The 27,905-nt window shown below is 44.5% G+C and overlaps 1 protein-coding gene across 2 annotated transcripts in view; it reads left to right on the top strand.

Annotated features, from left to right (window-relative positions):
- The window catches only part of LOC132581760 (keratin, type II cytoskeletal 4-like), a 170,797-nt gene that overhangs the window by 4,144 nt on the left and 138,748 nt on the right, over nucleotides 1–27,905 (top strand). Inside the window, exons 3-9 of one of the 2 annotated variants that reach the window (XM_060253164.1) lie at nucleotides 2,447–2,507; nucleotides 4,675–4,770; nucleotides 6,608–6,772; nucleotides 6,996–7,121; nucleotides 10,611–10,831; nucleotides 12,062–12,096; nucleotides 14,645–15,075. The exons of the other annotated variant lie outside the window; for it this stretch is intronic. Coding sequence (XP_060109147.1) covers nucleotides 2,447–2,507; nucleotides 4,675–4,770; nucleotides 6,608–6,772; nucleotides 6,996–7,121; nucleotides 10,611–10,831; nucleotides 12,062–12,096; nucleotides 14,645–14,865 — 925 coding nt within the window. The 3' untranslated portion in view covers nucleotides 14,866–15,075. Of the gene's footprint in view, nucleotides 1–2,446; nucleotides 2,508–4,674; nucleotides 4,771–6,607; nucleotides 6,773–6,995; nucleotides 7,122–10,610; nucleotides 10,832–12,061; nucleotides 12,097–14,644; nucleotides 15,076–27,905 lie in introns of those variants that run through there. 2 annotated transcript variants of the gene reach the window in all.

The following is a 27,905-nucleotide window of genomic DNA, read 5'->3' as shown; positions in this document are numbered from 1 at the left end:
TGTGAGCTTTTGTCTTTAGAGTCATGAGCTACTGCATAAATTAGTTTGCTCTGAGGCCATTTTTCCTGAGCTAAGAAAAAATGTGTGAGTCAGAGGCTAAAAAACTGTGAACTAGCTCACACTAACTCAGCTTAGAGGGAACACTGGCTGGAACATGTCCAGAAGAGGGCAATGAAGATGGTGAAGGGTCTGGAGGCCAAGTCCTGTGAGGAAAGGTTTAAGGAACTGAGTATGTTTAGCCTGGAGAAGAAATGATTGAGAGATGATATGAGCACAATCTTCAAGTACTTGAAGGGCTGTCATATAGACCAGGGGTGGCCAATGGTAGCTCTCCAGATGTTTTTTGCCTACAACTCCCATCAGCCCCAGCCAGCATGGCCAATGGCTGGGGCTGATGGGAGTTGTAGGCAAAAAAACATCTGGAGAGCTACCATTGGCCCCCCTTGATAAAGAAGATGGTGCAGAATTATTTTCTGTTGCCCCAGAAGATCCAATGAGAACCAGTGGGTTGAAATTAAATCAAAAGAGTTTTTGCTAAACATTAGGAAGAACTTCCAGACAGAGCTGTTTCTCAGTGGAATAGGCTTCCTCGGGAGGTGGTGGGCTCTCCTTCCTTGGAGGTTTTCAAACAGATGCTAGATGTCATCTGACAGCAATGCTGATTCTGTGATTAAACAGATCATGAGAAGGAGGGCAGGAAGGGTTTCATCAGTGCATAGTTCTTGTGTGCCCTTCTTATATACCCTGGGAAATGCTGATTTGCCACTTTGGGGTCAGTCAGCAATTTTTCTCCAGGCCAGATTGGCAAGGAATCCTGGAGGTTTTTGCCATCTTCTGGGCATGGAACAGGGGGCACTGGAGATGTATGTGTGTGGAGGAGGTATTTGTGAATTTCCTGCATTTTGCAGGGGGTTGGACTAGATGACCCTGGATGTCCCTTCCAACTCTATGAAATATTTTAATTAATAAAATAATAGGATTTAGTTAGGAGAAATTCTGGCCAGTTTCGCAGTCACCTTACATCGCTCTCATGACCGTCTTCTCAGTGTGGCGTCCTCCTAATTTCCCACTTTGCGTCAGGGCTGCAGCAAACATTGCAGTTTTCATGCAGCAAACGGAAACTGGTTTTTAACTGTTTCTGTTTGCTGCATGAAAACCGTGATGTTTGCTGCAGCCCTGGTGCAAATAGTGGGAAATCGGGAGGACGCCGTGCTTAGAAGACGGACGTGAGAGCAGTGTAAGGGTGAGTGCGAAATCGATCTCTGATACCTTCTGAGGTCTCTGAGATGAAAATAGGGTGAGATACTCTTCAGTTGTATAATATTTCCTGTACAGAAAGCAATTCTGTATAGGAAGTGATATGCAACTTGTATGTAGATTATTGTGCAACAATTAAATAGAATTGTATTCCACTATAAATGGAAAAAAAAACTTGCATATCATGTAGTCCTGAGATAGTAGCCCGTCAAAGACTTGTGAAGAGCAAATGACAGAAAGAGGGTGGGAATTTTTAAGCAGAAATGCAGTTGACTGGAAGAGGAGTTTATCACTTTATACTCACAATTACAGTGTGAGATAGTCTGAGAGAGAATGACTGTCCAAGAGTCATTCAGTGAGTTTCATAACTGATCAGGACTTCAGTCCAGATCTCCCCCAGTTCTATTACAGGCATCAGATTTAAATGGCCTGAACAGCCGAACCAGACAAAATGCCAGTAAATGTTCGGGGAATGCACCTTCCCTGAACATTAGTCCAGGGGTTCCAAACCAGACAGAGTTCATGATGAATGTTGCCTCATGAACTGGTTTGTGCCCATCTCTACTCAGCATTCCACAAAAGCTGTTGCTATTTAATCATCTAGTTGGAAATTATATTGTTTGATCAGTCCATTCAGCAAATGCCTTGTGTGGCTAGTGCCAAAGCATACAGAATGCAGGTTGGTAGAGATGTGAGTCAGAAGAATGGAAACCGTGAAGGGTAGTGTGTGAGTCATGTACTTGCACTGCCGAATAACCCACAACATATTTCTGAGGATTAGTTTGTACTCTCACTGTCTTTCACTTGCATACCAGGTTAAGTCAGAAGGGCTTTTATTGTTAATATAGTTTAGAAAAAGGGAAGGCTAGGCTGAATATCATCTCCCTTCCTCCTCCTCCTCCCTGCTCGTGATTAAGAGATGCACAATTTTTTTTGTATTCTGTAATCAGAATAGATTGGGGCAGGGGGAGAGTATTTTTGCAGACTTTTGACTTTTTAAAATCCCATTTATTCTGCTTTCATGATAAGAGCTTTGGAAGAATGTAGAATATTGAGACCAGGAGCTCAAAGCTCAAGCTGGTCTACGTTACAATGTATTTTTCTTGTTGCATTGACCAGATATGAAGAAGAAATCAATAAGTGAAAGTCCTTGAACTTAATTTTTGTGTTCTGTTGTTGATTTGACTAGATATGAAGAAGAAATTAATAAGCGTACAACAGCAGAGAATGATTTTGTGCTCTTGAAAAAGGTAAGAACTTTAGTTTGCTTTTGTTTTTTAAAAAAGGAAAGTTGGCATATGTTGGGTCAGAATATATGAATACGCTTCTTAGTTCAACAGCTAGTCAGTTTACCATGGAAAGCAAGTAAGCATGTATTTTTTTCCACGCTCCAGTCCATCCATTGCCTGCTTCTGAAGTAATGTATCATGGGATTGTTGTGATCTAATATGGTGGACTGTGAGGTGGGCCTTAAAGTGACCGTTTGCTGTACTAGAAAGACCAATTTGTGGTAATGCTACTGCTTAGCCTGGCACTGTTTGATCATTCCATTGTATAGCAAAGCCAACCTGTTCCCAGGAAACAGAGACCAATTTTGCATTATAATCCTGGTTTAGCCCTGTCCCCAAACTGACATTCTACACTAGAATCAGAGAAACCAACTATATGACTCCATGATTCTATGGTTTTAGTGTAGAATGTCAGCTTGGGGACAGGGTTAAACCAGGATTAAAGGTCTAGTGTGAAATTGTATTTGTATAGTGTGAAATTTACATTCTGTCATAATGGAGCTCAAGGGGAGAACTTTCTGGGGAAAAGGCTGGGGGAGAGATGCTGTGTAAGCAGAGCTGTAACACCCTCTCCCATTGTTGTTTCCATTTTATTGCCCAATTATGCCTGATCCCATCATTATGTGTTGTACCTTGCTCCATGATCTTATCATGACTTCTGGTGGTGGTGGTGGGGGCAATAGGTTCTTAATGTGCCCCCCATGTAAAAACTACCTGTATTTTTGGGGTGAAAAATAGCACATTAGGGAGAAAGATTCTATCAATTTGTAAGTAAGTTTTCAATTTACAGGGAATCATTAAAGTAGAGGAATGGTACAGTCTGGGCCAGTACATTCCACCTCAGCACACTGCCACCTCATTAGCACCTCACTCTCCTCCATGTTCAGTCATCACATGGAGAGCGAAAGTGGCCATGAGCACTCTAGCTCCACCCCTGCCTCACTTAGTAGTCTGGAAAGGGCGAACACATAGAGGAAATGCTTGCATGCACCTAATCTCCCCTTAACTGGCAATTTCCCAAACCTGTATCATGGGGAGAGGCACATGTGCAGGAATTCCTCTGTGCATTCACCCCATGCAGATAATTAAGAGCTCACACAGAGGTGTGGGTGGTTGTGTGATCATGCTCATTCTCCTGTCCTGCACAGAGAGTAAACACATGGAGGGAGTTGTCTGTACTGGTAGACTAATGGTAGGCAAACTCCTGGTAATTGCTGCTGATGCCCACCACTGCTTATCTGTTTGGTGGGCCGAAGAAGGTTGGCACAACTGGGGGGGGGGGTGATCTTCATTGGTGCACAATTATGTCACTTCCAGTGTGACCACCATAGAGTTTGGGGGCAAGTGCAATGTCCTAGTGCAATGCTGGACCTTCTGGGTTCTGCTGGAAGTGATGTCACTGTGCAATGATGAAGATTGCTGCCCCCTGTAGTAAATACCTCCCGCATGCCTGGCAATCCTATGTACTGAGCTAGAATCAGGTTCTTACAGTATCCTATTTGATGGTGTTGCCTTAGAGAATCTAGACTCTCAAGAATTCCAGTGCCATTTTAGTGGTGGAAAATTCTGTCACGTCTCAGCTGACCTATGGTGACCTTGTAGGGTTTTCAAGGCTTGAGACCTTCAGAGGTGGTTTGTCATTGCCTACCTCTGTGTAGTGACTCTGGACTTCCCGTCCAAACACTGACCCGGGCTGACCTTACTTAGCTTCCAAATCTAATTAGATCAGGCAGGGGAGTGCTATTTTAGAAAGCCTTATATGATGGTGCCATCAAAGAGAAGCTGGCTGTTCTAAGAAGTTAGCAGTGCCTGAGAGAATCTTCCCCATCCACTAAAGGAAAAATAGATGGTGGTATGTGATACTGACAAGGTACAGGGCTGGAGTGGAGGCTGAGAGCTAGATGTTGCAGGGGAAGAAAAGCCGTCAGGGCTCTGGGCCATCTCTTCTCAATCTGTCTGTGAAATTCCACAGCTATTGTGTAACAGATGAACATTCTTAGCACCTTTGTTGTGGTTTGAAGGTTCAATGTGCTGGGAGAGTTGGCATTTAGAAGACCTGAAGGCCCTATTTATTATTATTTTTATTTCCACTGCTGATAGCGGAACCCTCCTCTGTTCTTTCCTGCAGGATGTGGATGCTGCTTACATGAACAAAGTAGAATTGCAGGCCAAACTGGATGCTTTGCAAGATGAAATCAACTTCCTGAAATGTGTGCATGAAGCAGTAAGTAGTTTTGTTGCTTTTGGCAGGCACCTAGGGAAACAATGAGCTGAAAAATGGTTTTGGAAGGGCGGGGGGGGGGGCATGATGTTCAAAACAAATTTGAATTTGCTTGCAAAAATGAAGGAAGCCATTGAAATCTTTTTGGATATATACTTTTCTGTAAGCATGGTTTGGGTTGGGGAGAAAAAACTGTAAAAGCTTTGTACATGTTTCAACAAAATGAAATGGCAGCAAATAATATGCAATGTTTGCACTAACTTTTTTCCAATTGCTCTCTTGCCTGCCATGTGCTAATTTTTGGCAAGACAGTCTCAGGTAGAAATTAGTTGCCTGCGTGTATGTTTCATCACTCTCCAGAATGTAAAAAAAGGTAAAGGTAGTTTCCTGTGCAAGCACCAGTCGTTTCCGACTCTTTTGCTGGGATGACGTTGCTTTCACAATGTTTTCGCGGCAGACTTTTTATGGGGTGGTTTGCCATTGCCTTCCCCAGTCATCTACACTTTCCCCCCAGCAAGCGGGGTACTCATTTTACTGACCTCGGGAGGATGGAAGGTTGAGTCAACCTTGAGCCGGCTACCTGAACCCAGCTTCCGCTGAGATCAAACTCAGGTTATGAGCAGAGCTGCAGTATTGCAGCTTTACCACTGTGCGCCACGGGGCAACTAAAACCCAAGATGGGTTTAGGCAGATGAAGAAGTGGGGCTATGCAGAAGGAACAGATTTGATTCAGATTTGAAAGTCAGAGGCAGGAAGAAGAATGAGCCCTGTACATCAGTGGTATCTCAGTATACATCTTTCACTGTTCCCCATATGAATAAATTGGTGCTGTTCTGATAATAAGAGAGAAACACATCCAGTCTGTTTAATGTACAGAGCAATACCATGTACTTTAACATGGAGAGCAAAATGCTGTTCTCCACATGACATTGGGTGGCTCAGTTCTTGCTGATAGGTACCCTGCAGAGGGTATCTGAGGGTATCTGCAGGACTGTCTCTCCCAATACAGCCCCCAAAGGACTGTAAGTTCTTCCGATCAACACCTACTGGTCATACCCTGCCCCAAAGATGTCTGCCTAGCCTCAACCACATAGCCTTTTTGGCTCTGGCACCAGCCTGGTGGAACACTCTCCCTAGTGAGATCTGGACCCTGTGGGATCTAATGCAGTTGTGCACGGCCTGTAAAACAGCGATGTTCCACCAGGCCTATGGTCGAGGCGCTGACAATCCATTTATAATGGCTCTGCTCTGCTCTGCTTAGCTTTGCCTTAGCAGTGTTTACAGTCCATCATTGCTGCTCCATCTTCCACCCACTTCCCTTGTTCTGTTTCAATCCACAACTATGCATTATTTTGAATTTCATCCAATTAATTAAATTATTTAGCTGGTGCCTCTTAAGGGTTTTTACATATTTATATTGCATGTATTAATACTGTACTGAAATTGTTTTATGGTTTATATTCTAATTCTTTGTTCTAAGAATGTTGTAATCCACCCAAAGCCTGCTGCAGAAGAGATGAAGGGCTAAAAGTCCAACAAAATAAATAATGGACTACATATCCTGAGATACTTGCTCTGTCTAAATCCCTATACACCCTACCTATTATTATAATGGGAATATGACTAATGTATAACAATGGTGGCTAATTTTTTCTTCACTGGAGTCCCAGAAACTCCAGTAAAATAATAACATGACGCTTTAAGTGTGCCAGCTTTTCCCGCACTGCCATTAGTCACTTTTGAAAATATAGGCAGATTAGGGAGGAAAGAAACAGGTGCATCAAGAAGATACATCTAAAAGAAAAGTATGGTTAAGCTAATGTCTGCATGACTTTTGCAGGAACTCAGCCAGATGCAGCAGACTGTTTCCGACACCTCCGTTGTCCTTCAAATGGACAACAACCGAAACCTGGACTTGGACAGCATCATAGCTGAAGTCAAAGCTCAGTATGAAGAGATTGCTCAGAAGAGCCGATCAGAAGCAGAGTCTTGGTACCAAACCAAGGTCAGTTTTCGGACATTAATTTTTCTTGTCAGTCTAAAACAAGCCTCGTAACTGGCCAACAGTCTGTGTGATATTGCCATCTTCCTTTCTGTTATGGAGGAAACCTCTAATAGGCCTCAAAATCTTTGGAGAAACCTCCATCAGTTAGCAAATGGGCCTTGTTGCAAAATATTATTTTGCTACCTATGACAAAATGGGACCTTCTCTTCTTTCTGTATGCCAGTATGAAGAGCTCCAGATGTGTGCTGGGAAACATGGCGACAGTCTACGAGACACCAAGGCTGAGATCTCTGAGCTCAACCGGACAATTCAGAGGCTACGAACTGAAATTGAGAATGTGAAGAAGCAGGTAAGGCTGAGGAGTTTTTGCTGGATTAACCTTGTGCAGAGAGGGGCAGTTCTCTGGAACATTTCAATTTTTGCAGAGCTTGGTCTGGTCAGCCCCTGAGCCTGTGTTGGTTCTCTTAACTGCAAATGTGCCATCAGAAAGAGGCCAAAACAACATTTAAGGAAGACAAGTCAAATATAAGCAGGAAAGCCTCTTGCATTTCTAAAACTTTGCATGCACTTAGTAAAAGTTTGGAAGCAGGGTTGCGAACTCTGGGTTGGGAAATTCCTGGAGATTTGGTGCTGAAGCCTGGGAATCATGGGGTTTCAGGAAAGTCCTCTGAGAGGTATAATATCATATAGCCCATCTTCCAAAGCAGCAGTTTTCTGCAGAGGAACTTATCTGTTAATTCTGGAATGAAAGGAAAGGTCCCCTGTGCAAGCACAAGTTGTTTCCGACTCTGGGGTGATGTTGCTTCTACAACGCTTTCACGGCAGACTTTTTAGGGGTGGTTTGCCATTGCCTTCCCCAGTCTTTTACACTTTCCCTCCAGCAAGCTGGGTACTCATTTTACTGACCTCGGAAGGATGGAAGGCTGAGTCAACCTTGGGCCGGCTACCTGAATCCAGCTTCTGCTGGAATCGAACTCAGGTCGTGAGCAGAGAGTTCAGACCACAGTACTGCAGTACTGCTGCTTTACCACTCTGTGCCACGGGGCCGCTTTTTAATTAATTCTGGAGATCAGTTGTAAATCTGGGAGATCTCCAGGTCCAACTTGGAGTCTGGCAGCCTTGGTTGTAGGCATGATATTGTACTGATGCTAGAAGAGTGGGAAAGTTCTGATATCCTTGGGCCTTTGCTTCCCTTTTCACCCAGTCCCTCTCCCTATTAGCCTTGTGTCCCGCAACCCTATATTTTGGGTATATTGGCAACAGTTGTAATGGCAGGGAAGAGAGGTGTTATGTGACACAAGTGTGTTATCAGTTTAGTTACATGTGTGGCCTATACACATGAACCCCTCCAGTCCTGAGATAAGGGACCCTATTCTGTGTATACACAGACACAGTTGTAGAATGATATCTCAGGCAGAATAGTGGTGGGAGACACAAGGAGAGAGAGAGATGGCAACTTGAACTCAACCATATTTGATCTTTGTTGAACATACAAAATATGAACATATATGAACATATGAAGCTGCTTTATACTGAATCAGACCCTTGGTCCATCAAGGTCAGTATTGTCTTCTCAGATTGGCAGCGGCTCTCCAGGGTCTCAAGCTGAGGTTTTTCATACCTATTTGCCTGGACTCTTTTTTGGAGATGCCAGGGATTGAACCTGGGACCTTCTGCTTCCCAAGCAGATGCTCTACCACTGAGGAAAGGCAAGGAAAAAGAGGTAGTTGTTATAACTAATTCTCAATGTAGCCCCATCTGTGGATACTTAAATCCAGAGATTGGGGCCATGGACAGACAATTCAGATCTTTTTACATACCTGAAAAATGCTCCAGGGTTGCAAAAAAATAAAATAAAAATCTGCTGATGGAAGCAGTATCTGTAGCTTTAAGGAACAAATGCTCTCAGTAGCCATTGTTGGGCAACAAAACAATATTGCCAGCCTTCAAACCTTGGTTTCTGTCAGTAGAAGGGGGCAGGGTCCTATCTTGGGCTGTTTTTGCCCTTGAGGGAGGAGGACTCATCAGGACAAGGCTTACCAGTAGCCACTAGGTGACTTGTTACCAGTTGTCTTACAGTCAAGTCTGGCTGCTTGCTTCTGTTCAACAGCAGCTACCCCATGAAAGCAACTGCAATGTAGTTGTTTCAAATTAGGATCTGGAAGGTGGGAGTCTTCTCCAAGCAGGACACAGAGGGAACTGGAACAGAGGATGGAAAAGCTGGGTTTAGGAAGCAGAGGTTGGGGAGTAGAGGGAACAGATTAAAAATACAAGATGGAAAGTTGCATTTGTTGCCTGATTCTGCAGCATGAATGTAGTCTTGGCATTCCAAAGTGTTAAGGGAGTAATTTGGGTGGAAATAGTCTTATCTTGAGGAAGGAACAGTCTGCTTTTATATCTCTTTTACCTGGACATTGGCTGTGAGGCAAATGTCATTGGCTCAGACTGAGGAATAACCAGAACTGCTGGGGTTATTTGGATCCATTTTGCTGCTGAAGACCTCAAATTTTACAGAGTGCTCTAACTGAAGTGCTGATGGGATGGGAGAAAGTTTTGATGGTGTATAGCATGACTGAATTAAAATGATTGATGGCCCAGCCAAAGCCTGCCATTGATGGGACAGGAAATGAGGTCATCCTACCTGTGTCTTCAATTAGGTTTCCTGAGGAATCTGCATTGTAAGGGAGGTTCCTGACTTGCCTTGAGAAGGTCATAAACTGTGGCCAGGGCCTTGGGAGAGTCACAGGGAACAGCCTTGACTGGGGTTTACAAGAGTTCTCATGGGAAACAGGTGGCCCCTTGGGCACTGGCTTCTAAACGGCACATAGCTAGATCATGGGTTTCATATTAAAGATGGAGTCTTTCCTGAGTCTGAGGCAGTGCAAGGCCTGAGAAGCCAGGAGGTTTTAAAAGCATGCTTCCTATCCTGGGGAAGGGGGTATCCTGGGGTTAACATGTATAAGGGGTCTTCTTGCATCAGTCCTAGGTGTCTAGTCCAGGCAGAACAGGTGGCAATTGTATGACTTCCACTGGTCCAAACAGAACAGGTGGCAACTACATAATTACATAAAGAGTGTTGCTCTCTGCAAGTCCTTTGTGGAACATGGGAGGGGATTGCATTTGGGTCCAGGAAGCAGGTGTGAGAACCAGCCTCTCCAAGTGGGGTCTTCTCAGCGGGTCAGCTGTAATTTCCACAGTTATTGGCAATCTTCTTTTGAGTAGCCTTGATGATGTAGGGAGGAGGAAGTTGGCTGAGTCCACTTGCTGACTTTTGCGTTTTGGTTTGGGAGAAGCAAATGTGACTCCTCCATTTGTGCTGTGCAATGGTATAATTTCAGGAGGACAGCATGTATTTCTGAATGTGTAGCTTGGTTGCTGTTTGTGCCTAACATGGCAATAGGAAAAGATCCCATTCTTTGATCACTAGAAGTGCCATTCAACTACACCCTTGTCAGTTATGACAAAATCTGATTTTTATCTTCTCAAATGTCAGTAGCAAGAGCTACAGGTACTGGCCATACTTTTAAAAGCTTATCTTTAACCTTAAGGAATTGAACTTTTTTTTTTTTAAATGAAGTCTATGATGCTCAGGCAACCAGATTCTGGGCCCATTCGAGTTATTTTCTGTGCTCCTGTGGAATCATGACATACACACCATTCCATATCATTTGACTCAATATAGGATCTTCAAGCAGTGAGGGTGGGATAGGGTGCCCTGCCTGTACAAGCTTTCTTCTTTGTTAATGAGGCATTGCCTCTTGACATCAAGATTCTTAGAATGTGGAATTCATACATGGTTCTCTAATCTCAGTTCTCTGATGTCCATCTTACCTTGCAGTGTGAAAAGCTGCAGGCCTCCATTACAGAAGCGGAAGAGCGTGGTGAGCTGGCACTCAAGGATGCCAGGGTTAAACTGGCTGAAATGGAAACAGCTATGCAGAAGGCCAAGGAGGAGATGACTCGTCTGCTGCGAGAATACCAAGAGCTGATGAACTGCAAGATAGCCCTTGATATTGAGATTGCCACCTACAGGAAACTGCTGGAAGGAGAGGAGTGCAGGTGGGTGCAACACGTAGAAAGGAAGGATACAGATTCTTGCTGAAAATAATATGGGGAGGGCCATAGGAAAGAGCTTTGCCTTAAAATAATGTTGTTGAGGTTAATTTCTAACAAAAGGTAGATGCTGGGATTTGAAGCATTGTCAGATGCCTTGTCTAGCATTCCAGAAACGACAAGCCAGAGCATTCTGTGGTGAGAAAGGTCATGCAGTCTGTCTTACCCTCAGAGGAATCCTCTTGGTTATTATAAGTTGTGGTTTTTCAGGACTGAGTCCTGGCGGAAGCCTGCTGGACTGGAAAAAGCTGTCATTAGGCTGTGGAAACTCAGATCCTGATGGGAGTTTTCATGGCCCTAATTGGGCACACAAGCATGAACATGGGAAGGAAAGACATCTCTTTCAAACCATGTGTACACTCTGTTCTTGGGGGCACTCCTTTGCATATTAGGCTACACCCCCCTGATGTAGCCAGTCCTCCAAGAGATTACAGTAGGTAAGAAGAGCCCTGTAAGCTCTTGGAGTATTGGCTACATCGGGGGGGGGGGGGGGGTTTGAAGCCTAATATGCAAAGGAGTTCCTGCTACAAAAAACGCTGTACCAAATATCCCTGTGGACCATTATGAACAAAAGTACCATGCACATCTGGACTTCAACAACTCAACAGCCTGAAACAATGCTTCTTGATATTAGGACTGTCTGAGAATACCCTAAGAACGTCCCTACAAAAGCAAACTCAATTGCAAAGCAAGGAACTCTACATAGGTCTTCCTGCATCAGTTCTTGATTGTTCTTTCCCTTGTATGATGCAGACTTCCATAGAAGAAGAAGAATTGCAGATTTATACCCCGCCCTTCTCTCTGAATCCGAGACTCAGATAGGCTTACAATCTCCTATATCTTCTCCCCCCACAATAGACACCCTGTGAGGTGGGTGGGGCTGAGAGGCTCTCACAGCAGCTGCCCTTTCAAGGACAACCTCTGCCAGAGGCCAGGGCCATTCCAGCAAGTGCAAGTGCAAGTGGAGGAGTGGGGAATCAAACATTGTTCTCCCAGATAAGAGTCCATGCACTTAACCACTACATCAAACTGGCTCTCCAATAGGCCAATGAATCCCTGGCAGCAGACATCATAAACCTTCAAGGGATTGTCTAATATTGATTGCACATTGCTGGAATCTGCATAGGAATGCCTGATTGGATCCACAACCTAAATCCTAGTTTCTTTCTTCCGCAGGATGTCCGGAGAATGCCAGAATGCCGTAAGCATCTGTAAGTAGCTATTGCAGATTCAACACTTTTAAAGAGTGGTTCTGTCTTAAAAGTTGCCATGCTGTCAACTTTGCGTGTGTTCACTGCTGTGCCAGTACAACACCACATCTTCAGCCAGACATATGTGCCAGCTCAGCAACATGTATTGATGCAGCTTCAGTGGCAAAAAGCTGCCACTGTCAGGTGCTTTGCAGTAGATAAGGACAAGGCTGAAGCCTCATCAAGAGAAAGAGCATGGCAGAGGGAGGATGGAAATAGTGAAAACAGATTCCCCTCTGCACTGTCATGTCTACTTTTAAGATACCGGAAAGTTAGTGGTTTTGGTGCAACTCTAATATGATGTTGTCATGTGTCATAAAAACTTATGAGAAGGCAGTCTATTTGCTGCAAATCCCATATGGAAACTTCCAAAACCAACTTTTGGTTGGTGGTTGCGATAGTGGCTTGCTGAATGTAAGTAAGTAAGTAAGTAAAGTAAGTAAAATTTTATTTATATCCCGCCCTCCCCCGCCAAGCAGGCTCAGGGCGGCTAACAACAGCAAAATAACAATACATTTAACAAAACATTAAATTAACCCCAAACCGATTAATACATTAGTTAAAACAGTTACTGAGTCTAAAAACATTAAGTTAAATCTGGCAGTACCGTTATTGATCGACGCTATGCCTGTCAATTTATGTAATGATGGCGGATCTCCAGATTGGACCATTTTGATGTTTCTTTGTGCACTTGGTCAGCCGTTCATGGATCACCGTTGCAGCGGGTAAAGAGCTTGGGTGTTTTACTGGAGCCTTCATTATCAATGGAGGCCCAGATAACAGCCACTGCCAAGTCAGCATTTTTTCATCTGAAGCGGGCGAGGCAGTTGGCCCCTTTCCTAGAGCGCCGGGACCTAGCAACGGTGATCCATGCGACGGTCACCTCAAGATTGGACTACTGTAACGCCCTCTACATGGGGCTGCCTCTGTGCCGGACCCGGAGATTGCAGCTAGTGCAGAACGGTCGGGAGAGATATTTCCTTCCCCAGAGCGCCACGACCCACACAGAGAACCTCTGTCTTCGCTGGGTTCAGCTTCAGCCCACTCAGCCTAAGCCATGTTGCAACAGCCTGCAGGGCCTGATCTAGGCTCCCCGGGGCAGAGGCGGGCCGGCCGTCCATTAGCAGATAGAGCTGGGTGTCATCTGCATATTGATGGCAACCCAGCCCAAACCTCCGGACAATCTGGGCAAGGGGGCGCATATAGATGTTAAATAACATCGGGGAGAGAACTGCTCCCTGAGGCACCCCACAATCTAGTGTGCGCCTCTGGGATCGTTCACCCCCAATTGCCACCCTTTGTCCCCAACCCATGAGGAAGGAGGAAAGCCATTGTAAGGCCAACCCCCTAACCCCTATGTCGGCGAGGCGGTGGATCAGCAGCTGATGGTGGACTGTGTCAAATGCAGCCGACAGATCTAATAACATCAGCACTGCCACACCGCCTCGATCCAGTTGCCGTCATGGTTTGCCCATGACTCAGCCACAAGTGTCACCCTCCTTTCCTCCATTTAACTTAGTGCTGGATAAATGATGATGATCTGCCAAAGCAGCCCATTGAGCTTGGTGGCTGAGCAGGTCCTTCTACCTGGAGATACTAAGAACTGAGCCTCAGACCTTCTGCATACCAATCAGATGCTGTAACACTCAGTCATGGCCCCTCTTCAGAGGAGCTGTGGGTTCTACTGAGCCTAGAGAACCCCTGGTTGAAATTGTATCCTGGAGAATAGAAAAGAAGTGAATTCTACTCCCACCTCCCCAGTACATGGCAGCATGATAGTTGTTTAGGGCTGCCAAGTCCCCAGTCCCGGCGGGGAATCCCCCTCCTGGGAGGTTCCCAACTCACTGGCCCCCATTGGGCTGGCAGGGGGAACCTCCCCCCAAATCGCTGGCGTGATGACGTCACCTGGAAGTGACGTCATCAAAATGGCAGTGCCCATGCGGGGCCGCTCTAGGCATTTCTGGGGAAACTCTATGGTTTTCCTGGACACTAGCCATTTGGGAGGGAAAACTCTATGGTACAATAGGGAAAATCCCCCGCTCTGGGAAGCTGGGGACTTGGCAACCTTATTAGGTGCCCGATATGGTGGCCATTTTAACTGTTCAGACTCTTTACAGGAATAAGCTCCATGTGACACTCTCCTGCAAAGTTATAGTAGGAAGTGTTGATCACCATGAGAAACCCATAGAGGTCACTCTTAAATATAGGATTTGCAATAGGCAAGAGCAGGGGTGGAATTCTAGCAGGAGCTCCTTTGTATATTAGGCCACACACCCCTGATGTAGCCAATCCTCCAAGAGCTTACAAGGCTCTTTTTTGTAAGCTCTTGGCTATATCAGGAGGTGTGGCCTAATATGCAAATGAGCTCCAGCTAGAATTCCACCCCTGGGCAAGAGGTATATGGAAGTATCTGACGGAGGACCAAAGTGAGATAGTTTAGTCTTAGGTATTCACTGGCAATAGTAGTCCAATATTACTTTGTAATATCCTTTATTTTTCCTCCTTCCAGCTGTAGTTGGTTCTAGCAGCTCTGCTGGTGGATATGGAGGAGGCTACGGAGGTGGCTTTGGAGGAGGATGCTTTGGAGGGGGATCTGGAGGCCATAGCTTCAGCTCCAGCAGTGGAAGAGGCATGCACAGCATAGGAGGAGGAGGATATGCTTCTGGCGGAAGCACCATTGTGAAAAAAACCACAACGTCATCCACCACCGTGAGGTCTACAAACAAATAACTGTAAGAAAGGGAAGCAATCACGATACAGCTCCTGGATACAAGATGAATCTGTTGCCATCTGATGCAGTGATCCAAGTTGCTCCTCCTGCCCTTTTTGGCACTTTTCAGAGAAATGAACCTCATTTCTTATGACCACTCTGCCTGTTCTTCCAAAATAACCTGTTAGCCATGCATTCTTTGTCTTTCACTCATTGTTGATGCATTTCATGCCCTCCTCATGTACAGCATTTCATGCTCTCATGTACAGATCAGGTACCCATTTGTGTTTGCTCCAAAGGCCAATATTGTATTCAGCTAACAGGTGTTGAACCTACTAAAGCTGTATTTGCATGAACAAAAGCAAAGAGCTCTGGGTAATTCTACAGGGTGTTATTTAGGACACTGTGCTATGCTCCTGATATCATTCTCACATTGTTTGGGTACTTCCCATGTGAAAACTAGAAGGATCAGGCTTACCCCAGAATTGTCAAATAAAGAGATTGTTCTTCTCCCTATGGTGATTTGAGCTTTTCTGGGAAAGAATGACTCTTAGAAAGTTCATGTGAAGAAACAGTTTGAGGAGTAGGGGCATGCAGTTCTTTTCACATTTAAACTGCATTTCATTTGCTATTCGGTCCACATTTTAACTCCTTTGTCACTGTGAAGTGAACAGGGGGAAAATGTGAATTGAATTAAAATAACTCCCTAGGAGCGTGGCCTTTTTCATGCAAACATATATCCTACCTGGTACTCTTCTCCGACTACCAGCATGCAGTTTCATTGACCAACAATGGCTTTTCAAAAGAATACGTAAGATACCTGCGGTGAAAATCTCTCCTGTTGAAATCAGCAGGACTGGCAAGTGCTGAATTGTGTTCTGAGCGTGCTCATTTTGGAATGGCCTTTTCCTTGCTAATGTTACTTTTGGTGGGGATTTCCTTTCTTTGGTGTATGACAAACTGCATTGCATTAAACTCTATGTGAAGATGAGATTGGTGTCTTCTGGATTTTTGTCAAGGAGCTTTTTTGTGGGGTAGTGGTGTAATGATGCGTCAACTCCTGCTCTCTCCTAAAAAAATTAAAGGGGCAGAAATATCTGGCCGAGAGTTCTCAATGCTTTTATCAAACTGCAATTCCCAGGATTCTTTTAGTGAGAAGTGTTACCCGATTCAGCATACATGTGCAGAGGCATCCCCCTGCCAGTACAGAATGAATACATGTCATTTGCGCACTTAAATACTTGGGATCATTTAGGCCAGTGCTTTTTTTTTGAGCAGGAAAGCACAGGAACATAGTTCTGGCTGGCTTAGTGTCAGGGGTGTGTGGCCTAATATGCAAATGAGTTCCAGCTGGGTTTTTCTACAAAAAAAGGCCCTGATTTAAGCTATGTATATGGAGGGGCAGATTCAGATCAACACTCAAAAAACAAGATGGGGGAGAACACTCTTAAACAAACAGGAGTTTTATTTTACAAACAGGAAAAGAAACCAAATTAATCTATGCCATTTGAGAGAGTAGTAATGACAGTTACAATTACAAAATAGAACTGCATTATGGGGGAATCCTTTATAATAAAAGCCTAACAGTCCTCTGGTAAAGCCAGATCCAGGCCCCTCATTGGCTTAGTCTGCACTCCATGAGCCACTGGCCCATCACGTGTCCATCAACCCCTCTGGCGTCACATTGGCTCACTGTCCTGTCCCCCACCCCATGCTCTCCCCCGCTCACCGCCAGCCCCATCAGGCAAGAACACCAACAGACAGCCACTGACTTCTGACACAGACAGTTCTCTGCTGGGAGTTTACTGATTACAACTGCCTCTCCTCAGGGCCCTGTCTCTTCCTTCTTCTCATTTTTCTTTCTCTCACTCCTTTCTCCCCCTCTTTTGCTATTTCCTCCTTCTGTTCTTTCTCTTATTCTTTCTCTGATTCTCTATCTTTCAGTCTTTTTATTTCATTCTGTCTACCTTCCTCCCTTTAATCCACATAAACAGTAGCAGTTAACATCTCTTCAACTGAGAAGGAAAGTTTGTTCACAGCAGGGAGAGGCCACTTCAGAGGAAGCGAAAGGGAGACTTGCAATGGCTTACCTCACAGTGTCAGCCATTTCCTCCCAGGGAAACACTGTTGCAAACTTCTAGGTACTTGGCTCCACCCCCCCCATGAAGAAAGACTTTTTCCCACAAAGAGGCTGCCAGGTTGCCAACTCCAGGTCACCTCACCTTGAGGTATGTGTGTGAGGGGGAATTAATGCCTTCACTTGGGTGGGTGGGAAGACAGCAAGGCACTCCAGAAACCATTGCCTGATCACAGCTCAGTCAGTCTTTTGCCTCCCACTGACTGACTCCCCTGCCCCTGCCTACTCAGGCCCAAGGATGTTGGAACAAATTGCCAAAAGCAGTCTTACCTCAGAGAGAGATACATCTCCCACTCTTCTCTGTGTCCTCTCTGTCAACTGGCCTCAGAAAGGACTGCTGCTGTACTGCAGCCTCACAAAAAGTGTCATGGCTGCCACCGGCAACAAACATCTTCCATCCTATCAACCACCCACACAGATGGCCTACCAATACAGGCAGCCTCCAAAGGCTGCTAAAATAAGCCAGGGAACTTACTTCCTTTCTTTCCTGACTCTTTCCTCACTTCCTGTTTCCCTCCTCCCCTCGCCGGTGATTTTGGACCAGTCACAGAATTCCAGCCTAACCTGCCTTACAAGATTGTTGTTCAGATCAGAGGGGGGGAGAGGAGAATTATGTAAGCTGCATTGGTTCCCCTCCCCCACTGTGGAGAAAGACTGTCTTTTTTGTATATAATAGTTGCAGGGGGGTGGGAAGATGATGGAAAGCTGAAGTTAGAGGGGCAGGAAGAAGAAGATATTGGATTTATATCCCGCCCTCCACTCCGAAGAGTCTCAGAGCGGCTCACAATCTCCTTTACCTTCCTCCCCCACAACAGACACCCTGTGAGGTGGGTGGGGCTGGAGAGAGCTCTCACAGCAGCTGCCCTTTCAAGGACAACCTCTGCCAGAGCTACGGCTGACCCAAGGCCATTCCAGCAGGTGCAAGTGGAGGAGTGGAGAATCAAACCCGGTTCTCCCAGATAAGAGTCCGCACACTTAACCACTACACCAAACAGGCTCCAAACCATTGTTGCCAATCTCCAGGTGGGGGCTGGAGAGCACTCAGAATTACAACTGCTCTCCAGCTGGTATCTGAGGGAGAGGTGTTTCCTCTTGGAGAACCATTGTTGCCAATCTCCAAGTGACAGTTGGAGAGCACTCAAAATTACAGCTGCTCTCCAGATGGCAGAGATCCACTCTTCTTGAGGTTGGGGGAAGTGAATGCCTTCACTTGGGTGAGTGGGAAGACAGCAAGGGTGGGTGGGGCACTTGCCTGGAGCCTCCTTCTAAAGTCCATTGTATTATTCTTCACACGGGCCTTACTCCTAGTGGTACATAAAACACAAAAAACTTTCTTTAGAATGGCTGCCTGCCTGCAGCAAAACTAAGCCTGAAAGAACAAGACATAAGAAGAGCCCTGCTGGATCAGACCAATAGTCTATCTAGTCCAGCATCAGCCAGTTTCTCTGGATGGCCAACAACAGGCCATAGAAGCCAAGGCCTTCCCCTGATGTTGCCTCCTGGCTCTGGAATTCACAGGTTTAGTGCCACTGAGTGTGGAGGTTCCCCTCAGCCACCATGGCTAGTAGCCATTGATAGACATCCTCCATGAATCTATCTAATTCTGTTTGGAAGCTGTTTATTCTTGTGGCCATCTCTTCATCCTCTGGCAGTGGATTCCACATATTAATCACTCACTGTGTGAAGAAGTATTTCCTGAATACATCAGCTTCATTGGATGCCCTTGAGTTCTAGTATTTTGAGAGAGGAAGAAAAAGTTCTCTTTGTCAACTCTCTCCACCCATGCACAAATTTATAAACCTCTTTCTTGCCCCCCCACCCCCAAACATCTCTTTTCTAAATGGAAGAGTCCCAGATTCTTCAGCCTTTCCTTATAGGGAAGGTTCTCCAAGTCCCTTATCATCTTGGTTGCCCTCTGTATTTTTTCCAGCTCTGTACTATCCTTTTGGAGATATGGTGAACAGATCTGAAGAAGGAGTGGAATGGGGCAAAGAAACAGTGTTGGGAGCTGAAGTTGACCAGGTGGGATGGAGGAAGCATAGTGCCAGGTCTGTGGAACAGAGATTCTGAAACAAAGAGAAGAGGAGCCCCTCTTGAGGCAGGGGTAACAGGATAATCACAAACCAGCCACAAAAACTGGGGCGGAGGGGTGATTTCTTATACATTTTTGCCTGGGATGAGGAGGGGAAAGGAGTGTTGGCATGGGTATTTGGGAATAATAAAAATGCAATCTTTTTGGGGGGTGGGTTTTACAAGTCTGAAAAATTCTTTGTCTTTATTGTGGAGGGGAGTTTTTCTCATTTTCTATTTTCTTCAATAATGTCTATTCTCCTGAAGGGTTGGGTCTGAATTGCTGTTGTAGTGACATTACACAAAACATTGCTCAAGTTTTGTCTTTAAAATATGTGAGCAATACTGTCAAAATATTTGAAATATGTGAGCAGTACTTCTTTAAAAAATGACATCTTAATGTCTTAGGTTGCAAAACCTTGATCCAGGTGGAGTCAGGTGCATGAGAAAGGAAAACCACTACAACCTTTCCTGTAATGGGATGGTTATACTGCTATTTTCACACTGATTCACCTTCTGCTGAGACTGCTAAATGAAGGACGAGTCACTCTCCTTCCTTTTGTAACCTAATGTGAGCAAAGGCTCAACCACCCACAAGGAGAAATAAAATATGTGCTTCCCTCAAGAAATTCCTCCCACTCCACTGACTTTGCAATCCCAGATTTCACTTCCTTTGCACCAAGTACCCAACACAGAAAGACCAACAGAGCCAGGGAAAAAGGACAATTGGTTAAATTTTCCCATTAGCAGAACTGATTCCATCCATATTCGCAACCTGTAAATAAAACTGGAGTAAATTCCCACTTCCTATCAACCAAAATAGAAGTTAAAAATCCATGAAGAAGAGAGTGTGTAATGTACTCAGTGACGAGACGTGTTGAAGGCAACATACTTTATTAGCGGGTACATCACAAGAGGGAGAATGGCGGGCCGGGTCCCGATTATATACATGCCCCGGAACAACCCTCCGTGAGGCCAGGTCCAATCCTGGTCAGTTAAACTTCCCACCACAGATCTTGATTGGCAGTGCGTATTAGCGAGCTACATCCAGGGACCAGTGGGCTTCCACTGGTCGCCTCTGTAGCGTGCGCTGTGCTGTACATAGGGATTAGAATGCAGGACATAACACAGTGCATACATGCCCATGTATGCTTGCCACGAGTGTGCATTTTGTATAGACTGTGCATCAAATGGGGGAACCTGGATTGTGGTCCCAGAGGCATACTTATTTTAAACAAATGTATGAACCACCTTTCCCAAACCAATGGGATCACGGTGGTTTATAAGGCATGCTACAGCATATGCAATAAAAACAACACCTCAAGAAACCATTAAAAGGGTTGATGAGTTTGACTTGGGAAAGGTTTCATTTGGGTGGTTGGTTTATTTGTTTCTACAGCACCATCCCTGTTTGCTGCACTTTACAGAGTGACAGTGGGGAGGGGACAGCTCCTTATAGTTTAACCACAGAGTTTTGGGCAAATGATAGAACACCATCCAATATAATAGCATCACTTCTGGGTTGCACTTGGGGTTGCCAGGCAGTGGTGGGATTCTTGTGGCGGGGAGTGGGGGGAGCACATCCCAGGAAAAAAAAATTAAAAGAGAAATGAGGCCTGTGTACTTACAGGAAGTTCAGACCATAGAGTTCCTGACATAGAGGAATCATAGTTTAACATAAGTTATTATTTATTTATTGTACGGCAGAGTTCCACACAGGATGTATATAATATAAAATGTGTGACCGAGTTGATACGAGTATACGGAACAATTGGGCAACCCTCCTAAATCCACTAGAAAGGACAATGCTCACATTCCAGTGACATATGGAAAATAGTTTGGTGAGCTGTGCCACAATCACATTCAGGTTCTGGTATTTTGCCCCATTTAAATTACAGGTCTGCACAACTATCAAAGTCTGTATTCTATTAACCATCTTCCAAACTTTACATGACAAGTCAAATCTCACAGGCCTCTCATTGGTGTTTATCAGGTTATAGATATCAAGTGGAACTGATTCCATACATATTCACAACCATTCATTTCTTAGAATGAAATTTTGTGGTTGCAGGATTTGTGCAGATCTTAATGCTGGCTGTCAGCATCTTAGTCTGGATAGGCCCATGTTAGCCATGTCTTTGTGGATGAGCAAGTCTCTGTTTTTAATGATCTTTCTGTATTCATGAAGAAGAGCATCTTGGGGAGCACTTCTAGTTCTTGTGGTGCAGCCTGATAGAGAGCTAGAACTATTGGCAGCCAGACAATTGTAGGATCCACCCTACAAACATGGGAAAAATCAACCAATCAAACTGCCCTTCTCAGAACTAAGACCATAAGAACATAAGAGAAGCCATGTTGGATCAGGCCAATGACCCATCCAGTCCAACACTCTGTGTCACACAGTGGCCAAAATTTATACACACACACACACACACACACACTGTGGCTAATAGCCACTGATGGACCTCTGCTCCATATTTTTATCTAACCCACTCTTGAAGCTGGCTATGCTTGTAGCTGCTATCACCTCCTGTGGCAGTGGATTCCACATGTTAATCACCCTTTGGGTGAAGAAGTACCTCCTTTTATCCGTTTTAACCTGACTGCTCAGCAATTTCATCGAATGCCCATGAGTTCTTGTATTGTGAGAAAGGGAGAAAAGTACTTCTTTCTCTACCTTCTCCATCCCATGCATAATCTTGTAAACCTCTATCATGTCACCCCGCAGTCGACGTTTCTCCAAGCTAAAGAGCCCCAAGCGTTTTAACCTTTCTTCATAGGGAAAGTGTTCCAAACCTTTAATCATTCTAGTTGCCCTTTTCTGCACTTTTTCCAATGCTATAATATCCTTCTTGAGGTGCGGTGACCAGAATTGCACACAGTATTCCAAATGAGACCGCACCATCGATTTATACAGGGGCATTATGATACTGGCTGATTTGTTTTCAATTCCCTTCCTAATAATTCCCAGCATGGCGTTGGCCTTTTTTATTGCAGACGCACACTGTCTTGACATTTTCAGTGAGTTATCTACCATGACCTCAAGATCTCTCTCTTGGTCAGTCTCTGCCAGTTCACAACCCATCAACTTGTATTTGTAGCTGGGATTCTTGGCCCCAATGTGCATTACTTTGCACTTGGCCACATTGAACCTCATCTGCCACGTTGACGCCCACTCACCCAGCCTCAACAGATCCCTTAGGAGTGCCTTCGGAGTGGACTACTTTACAAGGGGTATAGGAGATTGCATCTGAATCTGCCAAATGAATATTGAGGGTATAGTTTACCATAGAGGAATCATCTATGATAATACTCTATGGTAAGATTACCATAGAATTTCTGGTGACTCCTAGACCTACCTTTTGTCATTTCCAAATAGCCTGGGCTGGGGCTAGGGTTTTTGGTGCCCTAGGCGAGCTGTCTACTAGCGCCCTCCCTGAAATTTAAAAAAACAGAGAATTGTAGGAGAAATGAAGAAACTTGAAACTATTTACATTTTTAATTTACAGTTTTTTATTTTGAATTTTTTTTTTAAAAAAACCTATGAGATTAAACAATAAAAATTGTGAGAATACTACTTGATCCTTTTAGCAGGAAGTGCCAGGGACAAGACTATCACATGACCATTTCTACTTGATCCTTTTAGTTGGAGGTGTCAGTGACAAGACCTTGTGCATGCAAGAAAGATGCTCCACCACTGAGGTATGGCTCCCACCCCATGGCTATGTTAAAGTAGAGTAGAAAGGATGAAAAGCAGCATACAACTGTCATTGGATCTTCTTCAGCTTTTACAATTGGTTAATTTATCCCTGCTGGGCTCTGAGGAGCACACTGCGCAGGCACCGTCCACTTTCACGTTTCCTGGATCTGTAATAGACCTGGGGAATGTAAAACCAGCTGGGCAGCGTCTGCACTCCATGGAGCCTGCTTTGCATTGGGGAAGGTAGACTCCAAGAAGCACACATGCTGAGCGTGGGGAAAGGGAGCACCTGGCAGTGACCCCTAGGCCAGGTGGCACCCTAGGTGGCCACCTACTTGGCCTACTCCCACGCACCAGCCATGCAAATAGCTCTAGGAATTGCCAGGAACTGTATAGTCAGAACTTCCTGTAAGTAGATGAAGCCTTATTTTTCTTTTTAATTTTTTTTACCAGGACAATTGCTCTAATTGACCCCAGCTTCTGCCCACTGACCTGCTGAGCATTGGTGGGCAAGGGCCACAATTACCTGCAGGTGTCCTGCCATAAGCAGGTAAATGAGAGCCCTAGTTGCCTTGGAAGTGAAGTCATTGCATCACCTTTGAGACTGAGACCCTCCACATTTCCCCAGGTATGTTTCCCCTGTAGCCTAGCTGAGTGGTAGTGGGGAGAGCTGATACTGGCCCTGAGTGATACCTCTACAATTGTTATAGAATATTAATGTTTTACAATGTTTTATGCTTATGTACACCCGGAGTTCCTGGGTGGTATATCAGTTATGGAAATAAATACACAAGGAGATTCTACATGTAAGAAAGGCATTCTAGATTGCCAGGATGTCTGCATTTTGGAATTAACATTTCACAGTCCTTTCACAAGGCATACCAATAGACCCTGTAGACTACCCCTTATTTTCCCTTGTTCACTAAATTTAACAAAGATATATCTGCTTTTAGCAGCAGGAGTTGGAGGATGTGTGAATAAAACAACAAGAACACACTGTGGCTGCAATACTAAGAATGCTTTCTTGCAGGGCTTTTTTTGTAGAAAAACCTCAGCAGGAACTAATTTGCATATTAGGCCACACACCCTGATGCCAAGCCAGCTGGAACTGTGTTCCTGTGCATTCCTACTAAAAAAAGTCCTGCTTTCTTGAGAGTATGTCCCATTGAATAAAGTGTGACTTACTTCTAAGAAGACCTGTTTAGGATTGCTCATATTACTTATTTTGTAATTAAAGCCCTTATGAAGAGATGCCTCTCAACTGTGTGAATGAAACATCCTTGTATGCCCAAGAGACTGGAGAAGTCCATGAACACATAGGACAGGAGCAGTGATCTTCAACAGGGTGCCCATGGATGCAATGAGTGCAACGACCCCACCAAGCTTCTTCTGCACTACTAGCATATTTAAAGAAGGTGGGTGATGCCTTTTCCTAGTGGCTTTGCCCAGAAAAAGCTCCTTCGACCTCAGTCTTCTGCTAATCAATCAGGCAGCATAGTCAGCCTCCTGCATTCTAGCTGTTAAATAGTGGGTTTGATGCATGAGGAGGCTTAGTTGTAGTTGATCACAGCTCTTTATTAGTGATTACAGCATGGTAACATGTAGGGCTTTTTTTGAGCAGCAATGCAATTCTGGCTGGCTTGATGTCAGGGGGTGTGGCCTAATATGCAAATAGTTCCTACTGGGCTTCTATATAAAAAAACCCTGTGCGAAACAATGGTGGTGTCAGAGGTATGTGGCCTAATATGCAAATGAGTTCCTGCTGAGCTTTTCCTAAAAGCCCTGGTAATATGCAGACTAAGACTGCTAAACTGGGTCAACAGGGCCAACTATATACACTCCAAAGTTCCTGCACTAGAACACCATTGGGTCATTTGAACAAGCAGGGGGCTGGCGATTGGACCAGGGAAGCAGAGGTTTGGATCCTGCTTCCCATTATTCCCAAGTCCCCAAGCTCAGTCCTAAGGCTCCAATGAGCCAGGCAGGAACTAACAATCCACATGAAACAGAGTCACACAAACACAACACAAGCTAATAGTGGTACCCACCACTTGCTTTCACAATTCCAAAGGTGTCCAAGGGTCCAACATGGTTGGGAATTCCAGTACGGATGCTGTGGCAACCATTTGCATTCTTAAATCCCATTGCTGTCAGAGGATCTGAGTTAGAACTACATAGGCACATGATGCTAATGTGTATACATAACAGAGTCACAACTGTTTTGTCTCCTAACCAGCTTTCCAGTGCATTTGACAAATGGATGATCCAGAAATTCAAATGCTGATTCAGTTGTTTGTATTGCATTTCCACCTCCAAATTCCATGTCAGCTGCCTGCTCTTTTGTTTTAAAGCTCTTTATGTAACATTTCCTTAATATTTAAAGAGCACAATCAATTTGCACTTTTATCAATTTAATTTAATTAATTAATTTTAAACTTATCAGAATTTTTAATGTTAATGTTTAATGTTAAATGTAACTTTGTCTTTTGTATAATGGAAATTTGAATGATGTTGTTAGCCGCCCTGAGCCTGCTCCGGCGGAGAGGGCGGGATATAAATAAAATTATCTATCTATCTATCTATCTATCTATCTATCTATCTATCTATCTATCTATCTATCTATCTATCTATCTATCTATCTATCTATCTATCTATCTATCTATCTATCTATCTTTGTAAGATGTTGAAAAACTGTTCTGGGGAGGAGGGAGCTGTGACATCATCAGTTCCAGCCACAGGGACAGTTTTTCCTGAGTTCAGTTCTGGAGAGATGTATCCTTTAAAACAATATGCAACAATTGTGTCTGCAAACTTCCCATACAACAATGAAAACACAACAGTTAGATATTCACAAAGTGCAGAAATGGAGGTTGGTGGACACACGTGGGAGAGGACTGGTGGAGAGAGGAAGGGCATTTATCCCTTCTCTCACCTTCTGATTGTTTCCTGCAAATGTTTACTTGGACATTTTTAAGTGACCATCTCTCCCCTTACCAAGGGCTCCAGGAGCAGAAGTAAAATCTGATCTGGAAAGCACTAGCAGAAAAGAAACAGGAGATGCAGCCAGAAGATTCCTTCTTCCCTGCAGTTCTCTCCTATAAATGCCTCCTTTCACTGCTGCTGCCTTAGCAAGAGTGAATTTGGAAACACAACTAGCCAAGGGTGTGTGTTTTCATTTGATGCTTTGACAGAATAGTGAAGTTATCTGAATTTGTAAGGGATGACCAGGGGTGGAATTCTAACAGGAGCTCCTTTGCATATTAGGCCACCCCCCCTGATGTAGCCAATCCTCCAAAAGCTTACAAGGCTCTTTTTTATAAGTTCTTGGAGGATTGGCTACATCAGGAGTATGTGGCCTAATATGCAAAGGAGCTCCTGCTAGAATTCCACCCCTGGGGATGATGAACCCATGCCTTCACATTTTCCATCTTCCATAACTATAACTTTGGTTTTCAGGATCAGCCCTGACAACCTGCTGCCGTTCCTTCTTGAAATGTCAGAATCCACTATATGTTGCCTTTGAGAATAATTGAATGTCTGCAGAGGTATCAATATTTAAATTTCTATGATAATTCAATAAATTGTCTTATCACATGACATATGAAATCACATCGTCTAACTGATGCACTAAAAATGGCTGAAGAACATATTACTCTTTCCATTTTAATTAAATACATTTCAGACCTTTGCCTTTAAAGAGAGCTGACGCTGGTAAGTCAGGGGATGTACTACATCATCCTAAGGGAAAACAAATGCTACATTAAATCACATGTGGTTGTATCATGATCACCAGCCCAGGGTCTTGGGCGCTAACTAACAGCAATGAAAGAAGTATATCTATGATACAAGATAAATGTATAGCTACAAGGAATACAAGGGAATCCTCATGCTACTATCTTCCCTGCCCTAGAAGCACATTGAGACCCCATCATTCTTGAGCTGACTTGGATGCAGAAGAGATTCTTTAATATAAAACTCAAGGTCAGTGTCCAAGGGAGTAGCCTCTTTCAAATGAAAACTCTTGGCAAACCCCAGTCAAGGCTCTTTTAGGAGACTCTCTGAGGTTCCCCAGATCACTGACCATGATTAATGACCTTGCAGGATGATCCTCGGACCTCCCAGGCCAGTCAGCAATGTTCCTAGCAAGTCAGCCTCCTCAGGATGAGATCATCTGCTGACCCATTGATGCTGGGCATTAGTCAAACCGGCAACCCCAGTAACACCATGGAGGCTGTGGAACCTTTGAGCAGGTGCCTGGAGGCAGTTTTGGAATGGGGAGGGTTAACAAGCTGAAACTTTATCCCAACAAAACAGAGGTGCTACTGGTGGGGGGAAGGTCTGATGTTCTGGATGGGGTTACACTCCCTGTGAAGGAGCAGAGTCACAGCTTGGGGGTGCTCCTGGACCTGGGCCTCCAGCTGCATAAATAGGTGACAATGGTGGCCAGGGATGCCTTCCAGCAGTTTTGACTGGTAAACCATCTGCGGCCCTTCCTGGGCAGAAAATATTTGCCACTGTTGTGCATACGCTGGTAACATCTAGATTAGATTCCTGAATGGTCTCTACTTGGGGCTGCCCTTAAAGACTGTTACCCTTGGGGCTGCCCTTAAAGACTGCTACAGTTGGTACAGAATGCTGTGGCCAGAGTTTTGGCTGGAGTGAGTCATAGGGATCATAATCACTCTAGTCTTGTTCTACCTTCACTGGCTAACAATTTGCTTCTGGGCCCAATTTAAGGTGCTAGTATTGACCTTTAAAGCCCTGTATGGTCTGGGAATAACCGTAAGGCTCACCTTCTCCCATACAAACCTATCCACTCACTCTAGTCACTGCTGAAGGCTCTGTTCTGGTTTCCCTTGCCATCTGAGGCTCAACAGGTGGCAACCTGAGAAAGGGCCTTCTTGGTTGTTACACCAAAACTTTGGAATTCCCTCCCCAGGGAGATTCATCTGCCTCCTTCTATGTCTTTTGACAGTTGGTGAAGACTTTTTCATTTCTTCTGGCATTTGTTTGTTAAAGCTACAGACACTGATCCAGTAGTTTCATATATTCCAGAAGAAAATATTCTGTCTAGAAATGTTCCATATGAAAAAATGATTTACTTCTAATGCTTGCTTTTGTACAATGTTAACTGCCCAAGTATAGAAAATTAT

This window comes from Heteronotia binoei, chromosome 13, assembly GCF_032191835.1.
Source record: "Heteronotia binoei isolate CCM8104 ecotype False Entrance Well chromosome 13, APGP_CSIRO_Hbin_v1, whole genome shotgun sequence".
NCBI lineage: Eukaryota > Metazoa > Chordata > Lepidosauria > Squamata > Gekkonidae > Heteronotia > Heteronotia binoei.
The sequence above is the reverse complement of the archived record's forward strand: the minus strand, read 5'-3'. Positions and strand labels throughout refer to the sequence as shown.